Here is a 19,570-nt window from a genome sequence, read left to right on the forward strand (position 1 = left end):
TGCTTTAGAAATACAACACTCATCTGTAATCATACAGTATCTGCATGTCCTTGTCTAACAAGAAATAAAACTCACAAGCGGACAGAGACTGGCTCTTTTTTCTCTTTTTCCCTTTGAGACTACAGGAGGCATTTATAATACTAATTGGTTCTAATATTATGAATGCAGGAGTAATATCCTTTACCTGCTCTGATTTCTCCTTATTCAACAACACTCAACTAAACACAAAACAGAAAAAGGAAGGCCATGTTTAAACACACACACCTTATCAAACACAGCTTTTTTCTTGTGTTAACATCTGCCTCCAGTGATCCGATCACAAGTGGTCAGCCGAGACAAATAACTGCTTACACCTGATCTCAATGTGCAGTCTCCAGCGACTGCTTGCGATTGGATTTCATCAAGGGGTGGATCTCTGATTTCCTGAGTACACAGATGCTGTCCAGGATGCATCAGAAAAACCCTGTCCCTGACTACCTCCAAATATATTTTGAGTGATGGGATCATAATATGTTTCTAAGACACACCAAAGCCCATTTACACCCTGTATTTAACACTGTTAGATTGCACTGGATGTCTCAGACTACCTGGGTGGTGTGCACCGCGGAAGATAAAAGTAGAAGTTCAATTGACATGCATTATAGAACGTTTATTTTTTATTTTTATGTCAAGTATCAAAATGCAGGCTCGTTTGCAATCATCACCTAGATACAGGGGCGTAGCAGCACTGTTAGAAACAGGAGATTCTGTCTCCTATATTATATATGTTATATATATATATATATATATATATATATATATATGAAGAGTTCAGATGCAAAAGCCTCTAAGTGCCATCTAACATTTTCACCTAAAATTAGCATTTTTATCAGGCTGCTATGTTTAGGTTCAGTTATTTTACTCTAATGGCAATATATAGGTCCTTTTCTATGCAATTAAAATGAAATAACTGAACATAAATATAGGAGCTTGAGAAAAATGCTCATTTTAGAAGAAAATTTCAGATGGCATTTAGAGGCTTTTGCATCTGAACTCTTCATATACATATACATACATATATATACATATACATATATATTTCCACCCCGTGTTCACTGATTTGTTACTTAGATTTGAGTGAACTAACATTCAGCCAATCACAAGGCGAGTCATATCTTGGGAGCGTCTGCCATGAGCTTCAAATCTCCCGTTGCTCTCGCCGTTTCATTCATTCACTGCTTTGCTCTTTGGCGGCCTGGTGTAAAATGCACCCCATAAAAAAGCTGAGGAAGATTACGTACTTTTTTTTTCCCCAAACACACACACTGTAAGTATGTGTTATGTCGCGATGACACGGTTCACGCGATCAAATTTCCATGTTATGTTTTAACCTACTGTAACGCCGCATCTAACCTACTGTAACGTCCGGAGTAGAATTATCCTTTCCCAAGTCCAACTGTTAAGAATTAAGATAAAAGTTATTGTTCATAGGGCTGTGACGGTCGCCATGACAACCGCATCACAACCGCACCACATTGTCTATTGCCACCGGCGGTAGTGCACATGACGTCACCAGTGATGGGAATAACGGCGTTATAAATAAACGGCGTTACTAACGGCGTTATTTTTTTCAGTAACGAGTAATCAAACGAATTACTGTTTCCCCCGTTATAACGCCGTTACCGTTACTGACAATAAAATGTGGCGTTACTATATTATATTATTAGAATTAAATTTTTCAGTTCATCTGAATGGATGCGCAGTGTAGCTGTATTTGACATAGGCTACCATAAACTCTAGTGTGAAGCGCACGACTTGCCGTCGCTTTCTCTCACATACACGCACGCAAAGAAATATACAGAGTGAGAGAGTCTTTCATAACAAGCAGAATTGACGCGCTACATGTAAACGATATTCTTTCTTGTATTTTCCTGTCAAAATAACGGAGTTCCTTTGGAATTCTTCAGCTTTTAAGAACTGCCGGGTTCTCTGGTAGTGGGCGGAACTAATGCGCAAACGACACACTCATTGGCTGGCGCTCACCTATTATCGTCCCTGTTTTGATTTCAGCAAATCAATTCGAGCGAACGCACACAACGTGATTAATATTCATGAACCCAGCAGCTCATTAATCCTTAGTGCGTTTTATATTGATGACAAATATGCATTCATACTTGGTTATTCTAATTACTAAAGTTCTATCATCATATAATATTAAATTATCATAATATTATATTATAATGCTTGACTGATACTAAGTGTCAGTAGATAAATAGTGTAGATTAATGCACAATGTTTTAAAATAATAATTTATTCTTTTTAGTGTCCATTTCATTAATTTAAAATATTTAATATTGGGGGCATCCAAAGTTATTTGACATTTGAACATTTTTTTAAAAGTAACGCAATAGTTACTTTCCCTGGTAATTAGTTACTTTTATAATGATGTAACTCAGTTACTAACTCAGTTACTATTTGTGAGAAGTAACTAGTAACTATAACTAATTACTTTTTTAAAGTAACGTGCCCAACACTGGACGTCACACACTCTATAACAAGCATAATACAAAGTTTTGTATACAAGTGTAATAATAGTAACAGTTGCAGATTGTTTTATTTAGACTATAAATCTATGCTAATTCACAAATTACCTCAAACGCCATGCACAGCATTTCCTTTAGATTGGCAGGTTTGAGTGTAGGAAAATACAGTTTATTCTGCATTCAGCAAATTTATTTCGTGACGAGCGATGGACCTTGTTGGGAAACCAAATACTACATCGCCAATCTGGAATCATTTCCATTCATGTCACCATTCCGTGTTTGTACAAATGTGTCTTCAAGTTCACGTGATCGCAAACGCCCAGCTGGTCAGGTTTGTATCGGTGAGGCTTTCTCCAAACTGGCCAAATACGAATGAGACAGCGGTAAATGGAAGATGCTAACAAGAAATGTGGCAACATACGCCGCGATTCCTGTTCCACAGAGAGCGCGTGCAGACGAGGAGTTAATGGGCGCAACAGGTTGAGTCTGTCTACACAGGACATTTGAACTTTGTGTCAGTACGTCATAAATAGGACGAGGCAGTTTACTGTGAGGGATTTGTCATGTCATATTATAATGATATGTATTTTCCCATTATAACACTGATTATAATGGGTTCTCGCCGCACCACTCGCGTGAGGTAGACAGGGTGTATTTAACTTTCTTATTTAAGGCTACTTTCCTATTTAACTGTATTATTTCTTTGATATTTATTTTCGTGTTTTGCAAAATTGCAACTAGAGTGCTCTAAAACGCCAATTGGTATTCTATTTAGAATTTATTATATGAACATGAATGTACTTACTTTGTACATTATGTACATAACTTCTCTGCCTTTGAGGGTTACATCACCTGACAGCTGCCCCCACCCCCACACTTTTAAAATGGCTGCTATGCCCCTGCCTAGATAGCTTACATAAGCATGCAAACTAGCGTTCAAAAGTTTAGAGTCAGTAAAGATATAAGATTTCGATTTAGAATAAATGTTGTTCTTTTAAAATGTCTATTAATCAAAGAATCCTAAAACTATCAACAAAAAGCAGAACAATTAGAATGAACTTGAACTATATAACTTATAAAAGTATATTAAAATAAAATACAGCCATTCTGAATTGTAAATTAATTTCACAATATTACAGGGTTTACTGTATTTTTATCAAATAAAAGCAACCATGGTGAGCCTTCTTCCAAAAAACAAATAAATAAAAAGAAAAATTCCACCAACCCTAAACTTCTGAACAGTATAGTGTATACAAACATGCTGATTTGAAAATATATTTTTACTTAATTTTAAATAAGTTCAAATCAAACTTGACATAATCTGTTATAATGTATGTATAAATATATAATGTATAAAGTATGAAATAGAAAACAATTAGGGATGCAGGCAGCACATGTTTTGTGGGCTAGATTTAAGGATGAAAAAAAAAAAACTTCTGTCTCCATTGGAGTGGTGGTTTAAGACCCCTGTAATATATGAATTATTTGACCAGTGGGCAATTTCTGAAAGCAGCATGTCCATGGCTCCTGTTTTGACAAATCCTGCTCAGTTTTGCCAGCTCTAAAGCCTGAGACAAATCTACTGGAGAGCTGGAAAATGTGTGCCCAAGCCTGAGCCATGAACAAACTCTCAAGCATAATTCCTAAAATTACTGTTCCTGTATTACATATCTATCCTGCTTATCCCATTTTAAGCCGAGAGCTCTTCCTCACAGACCTGTTCAAGCCCTTCTGCACACAAACAGAACAAAATTAACTTAACTTTCTCATTTGGAAGTACAAACTGTATGGGTTCCGTTTTGTCAGATATTAATATAATGAAAAGAACGGTTCATTTAAAATTTAAATTCTGTCATCATTTACTTACCTTCATGCAATTCTAAACTTAGCAATATGTCCTTTCTCCTATGAAACACAAAAGGCGTTTAACAGAATGCTGATGCAATGCCAATGAACGTGAATGACTATTGAGATCCAACACTGATGCCATATGAAAAAGGCCTAAATTTAGGATGTATTTTTTTGAATTACATATGAAAGAAAATCCTATCCATTACACAGATGTAACAAAGTAATAAGCTTAATATGATGCATTGTAAGTCATAAATAAATGAAACAGGTAAGATTTCTGTAATAGCAATAAAAAACGTAATGTTTTAAATACACAATAATCCAGTTAAACACCAATCAATCTGTTTTGTTCCAGTCGCATAGGCCTATATTTTCTAACCATGTTCATAGATTTTAACTGAATAAATGTAATTTTCACAATGAACACATTTATGCTGTGGTAGAATATTTAGTTAGTAAAATGTCCCCTAAAATTTTGATAAACTCAATTAGTTTATCTTTCTTCCATCTATAGTTTGGCCAAACCAAGTGTGAGGCTAAAGGATGAGGGGGAGTTTTCTTTGTGTAATCTATGAAAGGTTTTCCTCAGGGTATTCACATCTGAAATCAGCCACGTATGAAACCAAAGTCTCAGGGGCACCGAAGAAATTAGCCGCTGTTTACTTGTGTTCATCCAAAAAAAAGGCACTTTAGGAGAAAATTAGTGGAGTGAGGTGATGCGATGCGCTTCAGAAGTTTGCAGCTCAAATGTTCTGCGTATATGTGTCTGTGTACTGTTAAGAAGTGAGGTGGTGCTGGAGGGAGGCCCAGAGGTATTTCTTTCTCTGTCCTTAATAAAGAGTGGGATTAAAAAAAAGACACACCTGTGTTCACATGTAGCCCCTAAGCAAACACACGTATACAAACAAATAAGACAAACAGGCCCCTCAGCAGATTCAGTTCTGAAGACACATCTGCGGCCACACTCCTGCAGGGATTTTCACGCTGCTGCACATCCGTGGCCTAAGAATAAAACAACATGTAACCCCCCCTGGACACAAGTACCAATTATATTCCCAAAAAACAGGCTGCATATCTATACTATGCACTTTAAGATTATAGGAAACAACATACTGCGTGTACTAGCATCAGCATTTAGCGAAATGCCCTACCTTTAAATTCATCATTATTTCTAAGTTCATAGATTTAAAATGGATTTGATTATGGAATTACCACTCAGGTGAAATGCAGGTATTTCCAAAAAAAAAAAAAAATTACATGTGCACTTCCATTCAAAATTTGTTTTTTTTTTTAAAGAAGTCTCTTATGCTCAATTTCTATATCTATGCCCATTTTGTACTCAAGAAACAATTGTTATTATTATTATTATTCTCATTATTATCAGTGTTGAAAACTGTTGTACTGCTTAATATTTTTGTAGAAACTGTGATACATTTTCAGGATTCTTTGATCAACAGAAAGTTTATAAAAAGGAACTGTAGAAATCTTTGGTAACATTAGAAATATTATACTGTAACATTTGATCAATTTAATAAGTCTCGTCTGAATAAAAGTACAATTTTCTTTAAAAAAAAAAAAAAAACTTTGAATGCAAACTTTTAAAAACGTTTTGGTAATTCCTGCATATACAAAGAAACTGCTATTGAGATAAATATGAATGTCCTACAGTCCTTCTTGCAGTTACCTTTGATATAACCTACTTATTTCCAAAGGGCTGAGAAAATGGGCCGCACTAATCCAAATTTTGCATACTATATATTTAATATACATACTGTATATTAAATTAAACCAGTATGAAAGCAAGGACACAGCCTCATTCTTTAAGCACACTATTATACAGTGTGTGTGTGTGTCTGAAAGAGCTCTGAGCCTTTGAATGCATATACTACCGTGTGTAAGATTATTTATTCTTTCTTTGTGTCTGTAAGCCTCACTGTGCACAGTTCTCTGTGGAGCTATTTTGTAGTAAAATATTAAACTGTACACAGCTCACAGACACACACACAGACTGCTAGTGTATGTTGTAAGTCAGTGTTAGTTCTCCCAGGGCCTTTCCTAATGTTTCATCTCGCTTCTACTCACACTCACAAATCTACCAGGACAATTGGTGATTTAACCCTGGAGAGCTGTAAAGCGTTTCAAAGAGCAATTTATGACCAGAGTAAGACTATGAATGGACTTTATAAACACACAGCAGAGCTGCTCTTGATTCAGAATCACTTGCATAGTGGCAGATGGTCAACAATAATCAAATTACCTAAATGAAAACCATAAACATTTCATTACACTCTTTGTTTACTATTATTTCAACTACATTAAGGAATAATTTTCATACATCATTCTACAGTGAGGCTCCAGATACTAAGCCTTTTTTGCAATTCTCCATAAGTCATCACATGGCATTTTTATTTGTTAAAATCGTTTAGTAAACCATTTACACAAAAGATATTAGATTGCAAATAAAGCATAGAATATATAGCCATATTTATACTTGTTAAGGGACTGAAAAGCTAAAGGCGTTTTTCTGCAGAAATGGCACACATCATGTTGTACAGCAAACGCTGAAAAGAAGAAACTTCAAAAGAGTGTAACTAATTCCCCGTGCTGTACGAGTGGCTTTAGCCTTGTGTCTAAAAGCATTTGGCTAGTGTGCATTGAGATGTAGCTGTAAACTTCTGTGGGGTCATGGGTTTCCCGTTCCACAGCATTATGCTTCAATGGAGCACACTGGTATACAAGCCATTACCTCTGTCTTTCTCTCTCTCCGACACTCACACACAGAATCACTAGCCACTCGCCTGTCCTGTTGCCCCTGTCCTATTAACCTCGTTCCTCTCTCTCGCTCTCCCCTTCAGACTGTAGCCTTCAGCATACAAATACATTGAGTTTTTAGAAACGTGATGCATTAGTCATGTGGTATGTGGCCTGAACTGACCAGCTCTCTGCCCCACAGTTTACCACAGTTGCTTAAGCACTTACATGTGAAAGGAAGAAGCTAGCGAGCAAGAAAGAGAAAGTAAGTAAAAATAAAAAATAAAGAAAATTCTAAATGGATGCCAAAGCAGTGCTATCTACAGTATCTATCATTACATTTTTTAATTTTATTTTATGATTGTTGTTGGTGAGGTTTGAGGGATTGTTGAACTTGATTTATACTGAAAAACAAGAAAGAAAGAAAGAAAGAAAGAAAGAAAGAAAAACAAATAAAGTTTCAGAATAACGATGGGAAAAAAGATTAAACCCAAGATTAGCAACAGACTTTTGTTAAGATTCAAAAATTCTATTAAAAAAAAACATAAATTTGTTGAACTCCAAAAATTCAGGAGCAAAATATCTGTCATGAATCCGGTCTGTGGCCTTACATCCGATTGCCACCAGAGGTCACCCTTCCATTATATAGAACAATTTCGTGTAGACGTCACAGTCACGTCACTCGCAGCTGCGAGCGCATTGTGGTGTCAGAAACACATGGTAACAAGTGGAGTGAAACGGGAAAAATCCACGGAATGAGAGACAAAATGTACTGTTGTGCCTTTGGATGTCAGAATCGGAATGCAAATTATTTTTATAGAATATTGTCGTCAAAAACGCCATTTGAAGCTAAACGCAGACGTTTAAACGGACAGACTAATGAATAAAACCTGCTATGATTACTCTACTTTTAAAGCTTTTAATTTGATTGAAACAATTGGTCTACATAATATTCACACATGCAGTTCATAGGGAATATATTACATTTGCCCTACAGTTACAGCATGAAATACTAACCTGTAACGTTTTACATTTAACGTTACCTATTTTGTCTCACAATTCTTTTTTGAGACTCTTTTTTCTCTCGCAAATGCAACTTTATATTTCATATATTTCGGACTTTATAACTCGATTTAACAATGGCTCAACAATGGCGAGTTTGTCCATTCTGGGGGGGTATAACTCAAAAGAGAGAATGACGAGTTGATTTTTCTTATCAGAATTGTGAGATATAATCTCGGAATTTGCGAGAATAAAGTCAGAATTTTGAAATATTGAAAATGAAATTTTAACGCATACCTGCTGCCACTGCCAGACAAAAAAAAACGATGACAGCTGTGGTCAAACAGGATAAAACGAGCGAACTGGACAGAAACAATCGTCAGAAATGTTCGCGTTTGCAGCGCACGCTTCTTATCAGAAAAGGTTCAATAAAGTATTGTCTTTTGTTGTTATGGGTGCGTCTAAAGATTTCTTATGGATCTCATGTCGGGTATGAAATAATGTCTGTGTGCATGTGTGTAAAACAACAAACTGACAATTTATATGCTTAATCATGTGTAATTGTATATACATTGTTATGAGTAATTGTGGCTGTAATAATAATGTAGCTGTAAAAATAGTTGCCTGCTGAAATTGAAATATATATATTACATCTTCGTGACTAGATACACAGTGAGTTTGTCTTTACTATACAGATGTGAGTCACTCAGCTGGAGGTAATCCTGTCAGATCGTCCATCCTTTGAGAGAGTACAGGTCGGCCAATCTGGTTTCATCCGTTAAAGTTAACCTTTTCAAATAACGCAGTCCCGGACAGTGAGTGACCTTACATATGCAGGTACAATCGGAATTTCTCCAGTTATTGTTAAAAAAACAAGCTAACAGACTTCATAGCTAGCGTTAGTTAAGCAGTCAGTGGAATCTTTCTGCCACCACCTAAGCTCCGCCCACAGAAAAACGTCACAATGTTTACTAACAAGAAAGGGTCTATTGACTCTCACACTGCACAGACTGTTTCACTTTACCTTGGACTACATTTCCCATGTGCCATTTCACTAATCACACGCTCACCTGCAGCCAATTACACACACTATATAACACTCACTCAGGTCCTTCTCAAATCGCAGAGTATTGTTTAGCGTTTATCGCTCTCCTAGTGATAGCTACATTACGGAGCCATTCCGAGTTTCCTGATTCTAGTTTAGTCTTGTTCATAGTCTGGTTACCTGAGTCTTGTATTCTAGTCTGTTTATCTTGCCCTGTCTGTCTACTGCCTGCCCTGGAATTATAATCTGTCTTGGATTATCTCTTTATATTGCCGTTTTAGACTCTGTATGCACCTCATCTGGACTATTGTCTGTCTGTTTGGATTATCCATTTGCCTCGCCCCCTGGATTATGTTCACCGTCGATTGACCCTCACCTGTTTACTGGACTGCTCTTGTGTCTTGCCCACGATATACCTGTTTGCCATTGTCTGACTCTTGCCTGTTTCATGACCACGTCTTTAAATAAAGCTTGCATATGGATCCGCACACCTCTCGTCCCTTTCGCTCCATTACAATATCAAAAAGGTACATTAAAATAAGGCAAAACAAACAATAATTAAGATGTTTCTATTTTTTCCCTTTATTCATCAACAATCTTGAAAAAAAACTTAAGACATATGAGGAAAAACCATAATAAAAATATAATAAAAATATAGACCTGGAAAACTCCATGGGGATAATTATAATGAATATAGATTTTCTAGTTATGTGAAGATCTAAAATATTTCACGGGGTAGAAATTAAATAATAATTTTTTTTTTTTTAAATCCTTACCCAGTAAATCACAAAGAATTGGTATCATGCGGTTACTGAATAATGTTGTGGAAAAATCACTACCATAAAAGTATCTTAAAAGTAGTCCATATGGCTTGTGTGCAATTTTCCAAGCAGAGCTGTCAGTTTAATGCGTGTTTAATTTATTGACAGCCCTAATTCCAAGTCTTCTAAAGCTTGACAATCTTATTATTGTGCTTTTTTGTCGTATCCAGAGCTTAAAAGTGTCTGCCATTCAATTTCTTTGAAAAACCTCAGAAATTCTGCTAAACTTCTTTTGTGTTCAGTGGAAGACAGAAAATCACTTTGGAATCCATGAGTGAGTGAACTATTGCTTTAAGTGATTGAGAAAGTATTTGTGTTTTCATTATCACATTTACTCACATTATCATATTTAGGCCAAAACCCAGCGTGTGAGTGTCTACTATTCTGTGCTCCACTCTCTCTCTATTTCTGCTCTCAATGACCCATAGACTTCTCTAATTTTATTTCCCCGTATTTTCATTAGCTATGGCTTGGAAATACATTCTGCCTGCTTGTGTGTGGCAGTAAATCAATACGGTGAGCGTTAGTCTTCTCTCCTCTTTCTGTAAGACTGTCATCCCTCACTTCCCTCTCGCTCTCTCCCTGTTTAGATTTCTTCAAGTTGGACTGATAACGCCTGACCCGAAGGTCACCTGCCGCAAACATCCAAAGCTATTTCAACATTCTGAAGAAAAACAGTCAACAACACAAGAAGGGAGGAGTGTGTCGTGATGGATGACACAAAGGATCTAATGGCTTAACTAACTCTGAAAACATGAGGGACAGAGGAGAGCTTTAAATGCAGTGGACCATTTCTACAAATAGAGTACAGATTTATTTCTGTGATGGCAAAGCAGCTATTACTTCAGTGTCACATGATCCGTCAGAATTCATTCTGATTTGGTGCTTAATTATTATCAGTTACTACTGGTGCTTAATTATTAAAATGGTTCCTATAGTCCAATAGTTCCGATATCAATGTTGAAAATATTTTATATTTGACATTATTTTTAGTGCTGTCAAATGATTAATTGTGATTAATACCATCCAAAATAAAAGTTTTTGTTTACATAATATATGTAAATATTTGTATATTTATTATGTATATATAAATACACACACTTGCATGTATGTATTTAAGAAAAATATGTTATATTTGTATATTAAATATATTTATATATAATATAAATTATATAAATATATACATGTAAAATCATGTAAACATTTTCAAAATATATACTGTATGTGTGTGTATTTATATATACATAAAATACACATTACACACACATATATTACATAAACAACAACTTTTATTTTGGATGTGATTAGTCGCAATTAATCATTTGACAGCACTAATTATTTTACCTAATATTTATGTGGAAACCGTGATATGTTTTTTCAAGATTATTTGATGAATATAAAGTTCAGAAGAACTTTCAGAAGTTATTTGAAACAGAAATCATTTGTAACATTATAAATGTCTTTAATGTATCCTTGCTGAATAAAACTATTAATTTCTGTTTTCAACTTTTATATCTTTCTTACACCAAACTTTCAAATGGTACATCATGGTTATAAAAATTATTTTAAAAAAATTATAGCAATTATAAAAATTTAGGACACGTCTAAATCTAGTTTAAATTCGGATACAAAATAGACTACTAATACTAAAAAATAGACAAGCCAAAACTAAAACAAGACAAAAGATAAAAAAAAAAAAAAACAATTAAATTAAACTAACACAAAAATAACAGGTTTACATAAAAAGAGTCCAAGTTAAAATTAATTAATTAATTATTAAAATAGTATTTTACAACATTTAATTCAATAGTCATGAAAGACTCAAAATCCTTTCTTGCAACATTTGACATGTTTTAAACTAGCTACTTTTGATATGAAAAACAGCATATGTTTTCTAACATATAGTTCTCACAACAACAACACATCGGCCTCTAAGGCCTACGCCTATCTAAGGCTCTACGCATCTAAGGCTTTAGAAAAAGGGACACCTAAGTTTACTGTATTCATGGAACCTGCCACCGAACAGTGGGATATAAAGGGAAGGAGTGTCGCCCTTCTGTTTACTCAACGGCAAAAACACAACTTTTCTCTTTGCTTCTCACTAGGTGCTGCTATGTGCGACAGCCGAACGTGTGATCAGAATAAACTAATAAAGCATCTCTTTTTTCTCTTATTATTCATCTTCTCTCCCTCCATCTCTCCTGTCAGCGTGTGACTCACAGCAACAACTGAATCAGAGAAGCATTTAAGTGCAGGAACCAATTTTCCCCACCGTATAAAAACCACATGAGTACGAGAGCCGAGCAATTACCGGCGACGATGACAGCTTTAGGGTGACGCTCGGGTCGTAAATTTCTCACTCCGCATGCCGTTGGGAGATTTCTACATGCTTTGGATATCAGGACAGACTCCCATAAATCGCAGAAACGTCTATTAGAATTCCCATTCCAGCGTTCCTCTCTCCTAACCCATCTCCTCGTGCTGCCTGGGGAGCTAACCCAGAGCGGTGCTAACGGCGCCGCCGTCATCGGGGTGACTGCTACGGTAAGACGAGAGGGACTGCGAGGAGCTAATTTGCACAGGAGGAGGACAGCGGGGCTGAGGAGATGCCGACAAATTGCTGAATGGCCGAGAAAGTAGAGGAGATGTCGGAGACGCGGTGAACGCGCTGGAAATCCATGGAGAAGGACTCGCGTGGCCTAATCAATCAAAGAGTGTGTGCGGTGATTAAAAAGCACTCAGGTGGAATTTGTTACACTGAAGAGTTTTCACTCCTCAAAGGAAGAAATAGAGCCAGTGAGTGGCAGAAACTGAAATAGGAGCCCAGATTAAGAAGCCTTGGAGCTAATCATTTCTCCTACAATGCTCTTCCACACTCCAACCTCATTGAGCAAACCGAAAAAAGTTCACAGAATGAAAAAGCAATAAGACCTCTAAACGCTGTGAAATGTTTTAATTTCTCATGGAAACATGTCCAAGTCGCATTTCTCCCCAAAATAACTATATATTAAAGGGGTGCACATAAGTGGTCCGCAGGTGCGCATGTGCAACCGAAATAAAAAATGTGCTGTGTAAGTTCAGACCCCCACCAAAATATTCATCCAAAACATAGACCTCTATATAAACTGAATGAATAATAAATTGTAAATGTGTTCAGCATTCTGCAACACATATTTTTTGGATTTTCTTACTATTTTAAGTCGTAAAGTAAGCAGTATATGTTAAAATCCCGTGCATGGCTTTAGCAGGCATGTATGCATGATACTAAGTGGGGCAGACGGTGCCTGAGACCTCCCGAGCTCAACAGCACCCCACAATTTTGCAACGTAAATCTGTGGTGAAAAGGGGAACTGCAGCGCACTATGATTGAGAGCCATTGGGGCAGATTTGAGACTGCCCCGCTTATTTTCACGTTACCTCGCTCCACCAAGACGATATCAATCCGCTTCAGCTATGTGTCTGCATCAGGTCAGTAACTAGTTGGCATGTCTGTTTTTGTTTTTTTCTATGTGGAGTAGTGCAGAGGTCCCCAACCACCGGGTTGCGACCCACTACCGGGCCGTGGAAGAATTCCTACCGGGTCGCGACAAAGTTCTGGGGAAAATGTGTATAGATATGACGCTCTGTTATTTATTGTGCGTAAATGATTTTTCTAATTACTCTTTATTTTCGTTGTATGCGATTGATATCGAGTAGCAATTTGACAATGGTTAAATTAGTAAATAAAAGATTGCTCTGATCTGTCATATGGCTTAAACGGATCGCAGTTGATCCGTGATACGGACCAGGTCCAGACCCCACCGTTCGGCATGTGATTCGCACATTAATTTGCCAATTTACACTTTCAATCTATTTAAAACCACAAGAAGAAACGAAACAGAACTCAATTCGTTACTTGCGCGCTGTACTCGCACACACCCGAAGCGTGCACAAGAGACGTTTCAGACACTGCGGCAAACCGAATTGATTCCTCTTTCATGTATTCATGTAGTTTATGCAGTAGAAGGCGAGCCAATGAATACCACACAAGCAACGTGCAAACTTTGCGCAATAGTTATGCCAGTGAACATCTTAACTTCAGTCATACAGAAAGTGAAAGTAAAAAAACTGACTGAGTTTTCTAAAGCTGCATTAACAGCGCATATTATCTCAGAGACAAGAGACGAATCTACTTCAACATGTGCTGATAACAGTATAAATGAATAGAGCTGTTTTAAAGACCCTATCCACAACAACCCCCCCCCCCACCCCCCACCCCGGTCCGCAAGATTTTTTTCAAACCGTAATCGGTCCGCGGTGTAAAAAAGGTTGGGGACCCCTGGAGTAGTGGATCAAATTAACAAAGTAGGTTATATCAAAAGTATACGTTATATCCTTCAGTTTAAATGTGCTCACATGAATAGCCTTTATATGGTTCTGTTGTGTTTGTTTTGTTTATTCTGAGAATAGACATATGATCTTCTTTCCTGACCCGTATTGCTCCACAACTTGTAACATTCTAAATTAACATCTGGAGGTGATAAATACTATATTAAGGCAATTATTATACAGCATTTTATGCGTTTAACATTATTTCGAGCCTGTCAATCAGTATAACGCAAGTATATCTCTGCCAAAATTTTGTGTTCAGAGATTAGAATATAAAGTTTACAAAATTATCTGCCCCACCTAAATTTGTGGTCAGGAGCCGCTACTGCATTTTAGATCAACAAACTGTACAGTATAAGATTTCTATTCAAACTGAAAGCATAAATCTAGGCTACCTTTTCAAAGCACAAGGCAAAACTGTGACATTTCATTCACTTATGCTCTTCGATCGACAGCACTAAACCCAGAAGGGGATATACTTACTTGCCGGCAACCCGCCAAAATAATAGCTTGCTGATTTTAATTTTGAAAATAATGAAAGTTCATATTTAAAAAAGTAAATATTAGCATTTTATCTTGAAGTTTACTATAAAATAATTGTATTTGTACTTAATACTCCCTTTTTCGTTTTAAAATATAAAAGTATTATCACACTTTATTATTTTTCTTATTGTGTGCAATTATGTTATTATCACTAATTATTCATTTATTTTTATATTTATATAAAACGTATTTATATATATATATATATATATGTGTGTGTGTGTATTACATATATATATATATATATATATATATATATATATATATATATAAAACAAACAGAAACAATTTTTTAAATATATAATATATTACATATAATATATAGAGCCCGCCCGATATATCGTTTTGCCAATTTTATCGGCCGATATGAGCCTGTCGTTGATATATCGGTATCGGCGAATATGCCGCACATATGAACTTTTTTTTTTTTTTACAGAACATATAAACCTTTTGCCTGAGTAAATGATAAGCGCTGCCATTACGCAGATGAAATCCTTCTAAATGGTGTAATTACTTAGTTTGTCCAGCAGAGCACGCTCCATTGTTTGCTACTGGCGACCCAGGTCACTGTAGTTTGGAGATGCGCAGATGAGCTCAAACTTCTCCCGAGTCCTCTGCTTCAAATTATCCGCCTGCCACCCACCCGCACCTATATTTGATCGTCACATTACACTGATTCTAATTCTTAGTTTTGCATGATGATATGATGAATGGATGGTTAATTTTTAACAGCTGACGTTAGAGCTGAGCTGATCGCTGCAGTCAATGCTTGTGTTTATATCAGCCACGTCGGGTCCCAGAACTCATGCTTGTCACATCACATTTCCTAATTCAGCATAGTTCGTCAGTAGCGTAGCAGATTAGTTAGAAAAGTTTGTATCTTTCTGCAGTCCAACAGATGGCAGTGCGGTGATGGCTTGAGTCTGTTGAATGGTGATTTAACACTACGTTGTCACCTAGTTGGTGAGATGCAATGCTATAAAGTAAATAAACAAAGTTCCCATCTTTTACTCTCACAATGAGCTTATCATACTCATTTACTACATTAGTAGGGCCCTATGATTTCCGCGATGCAGAAAACACAGACGAAAGCGTGGAATCCAGTCATACAAACAGAATTTAGTGTATAATTTCACGGAATCCGTCATATTTTTGATGAATAAATAAAAAACAGGTCAGTACACTTAAAGCAAATCGAGATATAGACTAGTGTCTGTGAATATAAAACTATTAAATACGACTATTTAAATATGAATCCTAGGAATATTATTCATTATTATTATTTATTCATTTTAGATGTTTACATTTGGAAATGTGCTTCCTGCATAAACCTGCCCCTGTTGGATTGGCAGTAACTTGTTCCTCTAGTTACCTTGTTTATTTTCTTAATTCAAGCTATACTATAATATAAACACAAAGAATATCGGCCGATATATCGATATCAGTCTTTTTTTACTCCCTTAATATCGGTATCGGCCCTAAAAAAAACATATAGGTCGGACTCTAATAATATACAATTTTAATTTTATTTTCCGTGCCATTATTTTACATGTGACATCTTCATGACAATTAAGCATGTTTTCACTCAACAATTATTCTCATTACTGTTGTAGCATTTTTAAACTGTAATTATACAATTATTATTATTTCCATTTATCAACGTTTATTTTAAGCATGCTAAGAGCGTACATAATTTATTGATTTAAATGTTTAATTGAAATATTTGTGACCCTGGACCACAAAACCAGTCTTAAGTCGCTGGGGTGTATTTGTAGCAATAGCCAAAAATACATTGTATGGGTCAAAATTATAAATTTTTCTTTTATGCCAAAAATAGTTCATGTAAAAAGTAAAGATCATGTTCCATGAAGATATTTTGTAAATTTCTTACCGTAAATATATCAAAACTTCATTTTTGATTAGTAATATGCATTGCTAAGAACTTAATTTGAACAACTTTAAAGTCGATTTTCTCAATATTTAGATTTTTTTCACCCTCAGATTCCAGATTTTCAAATAGTTGTATCTCGGCCAAATATTGTCCAATCGAAACAAACCATACATCAATGGAAAGCGTATTTATTCAGCTTTCAGATGATTTATAAATCTCAATTTCGAAAAATTGACACTTAAGACTGGTTTTGTGGTCCAGGGTCACATTTGGTTTCACTTCACAGTAATGAGAACAAAATTGTGCAATATGGTAATGAGAACTGAAGTGGTATGTGCGGAATTATGACAATCACCTTCTTAAAAAAAAAAAAAAAAAATACACTTTCTTATTTCTTTCTTTTAATTTCTGCATGAAATACACTAAAAAAATAAAAAAATAAAAATTGTGGAAACAATTTCTCTGAAAACATACTCAAATAATTTTTTTAATTTTTTTTCAGTTCATGATATGGTGTTGTTAACAGGTTTTGTGAAATTCATCCAAATGTACATTGCATCTGAATTGGTAAACATATAAAACAATACAGTAATACACAGACAAAAAACACTTGATCTGGTGGAGTAAGCAGTGAGTGACATCATAACGATACTTACTTCCCATTGGTGGAGCTGGCCTTCCTTTGGCAGAACATGGACAGGGTGGAGGAGCCAGGCACTAGTTCTTGCTTGATTTCCCACGCTACCAGATTACTGGGTTTCAACACCATGAAATGAATGCCTTCCCCAAACTGGACTCTAAGGAAATCAAGAGTACAGGATTTGAACACACAAACCAACACACTCATAAACGTATTCACTTAACTTCATACAAATTATGCTCAAACACACATTTTTGTTTTTAATTTAGAAAATGCAGCCCCTTAACGATAACATATTGCTTTTTTATTACCTGTTTAATAAATAATCAGCTACTACCAGGTATAAAATCCCTAGCAGATGACTCACATTAATATTTAGTGTTAATTCTACATCCAAATTTAGAAAAGCAACCACATGGGGGTGTATATCACACTTTTTCAAAGAGTTTTAAACTGTTAGTACAGCTCTATGGAATAAAATGGCTAATACATTAGTTAGCTAATGCATTGTAAACAATACTTGTGTACATTTATGTACTTTAAAAAGTATACAGTATACAAGTAGCTATCTACTGTAGTAATATGTGGATGAGAATATGTGCATTTTTTATTGATAAACCTCTGTCCTCTGGACTTGTCTGCTGACTCATCTATTCCTCACCTTGGCAAGACACTGCAGACTTTATTAACACACACACACACACACACACACCCCACTATATCTGCCATTCAATGGCCTTGGAAACATCAGAGGTGAGATTTCCTAACTTATACAATGCTGCCAACTTTCCTCAGTTGCCCTCTCACTTTATTTTCAAGGTCTGGCATTACTATTTCTTCAGAGTCTGTTGTCAGTGCTTTGGCTAAGGACTGTAAGGATTTTCAAATCAAAATGCAAACAAGAGAAAGATCTTGATTCACGATTACTGTGTGATTATTTCTAAAATGATCAGTTCTCTTTTTTCTGAGTTTGGCTTCTTCAGACTTTAGTTTATAAGCTAAATGGAGGAGGAGCAAAAGTAAGCAAAACAGTTGGCCATGTTGTGTCTAAAATGTAAGTGACTTATACCTGAACAACAAAGAACATTACAAAGTACAGTATATCTGTCTTTTTCTTACGCAGTTCAGATTTATGTTGCCTAGCCAGCTCATATTCGTGAGCAGAAAGGTGATGTAAACAGGTTGCTGTGGTAAAAGAACATGACCTTTAATGCCCAGAGACAGAGATCCATTAGAAGTAAACGTATGACTCTGTTCTGTTCTCCACATAATTACACTTCTCTATTCATGAATTAAAGGAGGAATAGAACAATAAAGTGTCTTTCTTCCAAACATTGAAAAACAGCTTGTTGAAAGGAAAACATTTCTACTGGCACATGTACACATAAATAGCAAAACTAACAGAACAAAACAAGCACAAAAAATAAATCCAGTAGGGCTATTTCTGTTATTATTCCTCTGACGTAGCAGACAGATGAACCCATCATTCTGTACACAATCGAAATATATTACAACATACAAAACTGTAGAAATAGGCCTATTCCTAAGAAGTTCATTCAGAAGCATCGAAGCAACTGCCATTTTCTCCAAACAACGTGAGTGGTAAAAAGCTGTATGCAAGTTACAAGCTTATAATGGTTCCGTGTCATATTCTTATTGTAAAATAACCTTGAGAAATATATAAATGCAACTACTCATTCACTACAATATATATGGATTAGTCATTGAGCTGCATTTGAGTTCTTTATTCCAACAAAGAATTGATTCCATGCTTCCCGAGACACTGGGGATCGAGAGTCAACTTCAAATGTTCAGTGTGAAAATGACTAAGAGATTATCTTCATTATCAAACTACCACACATCCCAGAAGAGATTTATTAGCTAGCTGTGCAGATTCTGATTTACTCCAGGAACTCAAATCGCTTGATTCTACTCAACAAGAAGACTCATTTACTGATTTATTTAGTTACTCTTACCGCATCTTACATCATTACAACAGCAGGAGGCGCCCACCTAAGTGTGGAATATTTTAAGTCGATGAATCATACACTCAAAGGACCATCAATTTTGTTGAATGGAATGGTTCACCCAAAAATGAGAACATGATGAATATTTACTCACCCTCAGGCCATCCAA

General features: G+C 35.8%; 1 protein-coding gene across 2 annotated transcripts in view; it reads right to left on the reverse strand.

Moving 5' to 3' along the window:
* The window catches only part of si:dkey-215k6.1 (transmembrane protein 132C), a 223,020-nt gene that overhangs the window by 97,404 nt on the left and 106,046 nt on the right, over positions 1-19,570 (reverse strand). For both annotated transcript variants that reach the window (XM_058775908.1, XM_058775909.1), the window contains one exon: positions 17,451-17,591. In XM_058775908.1, the coding sequence (XP_058631891.1) occupies positions 17,451-17,591 (141 nt within the window). The remainder of the gene's footprint in view (positions 1-17,450; positions 17,592-19,570) is intronic.

This window comes from Onychostoma macrolepis, chromosome 05 (genome assembly GCF_012432095.1).
Source record: "Onychostoma macrolepis isolate SWU-2019 chromosome 05, ASM1243209v1, whole genome shotgun sequence".
Lineage (NCBI taxonomy): Eukaryota > Metazoa > Chordata > Actinopteri > Cypriniformes > Cyprinidae > Onychostoma > Onychostoma macrolepis.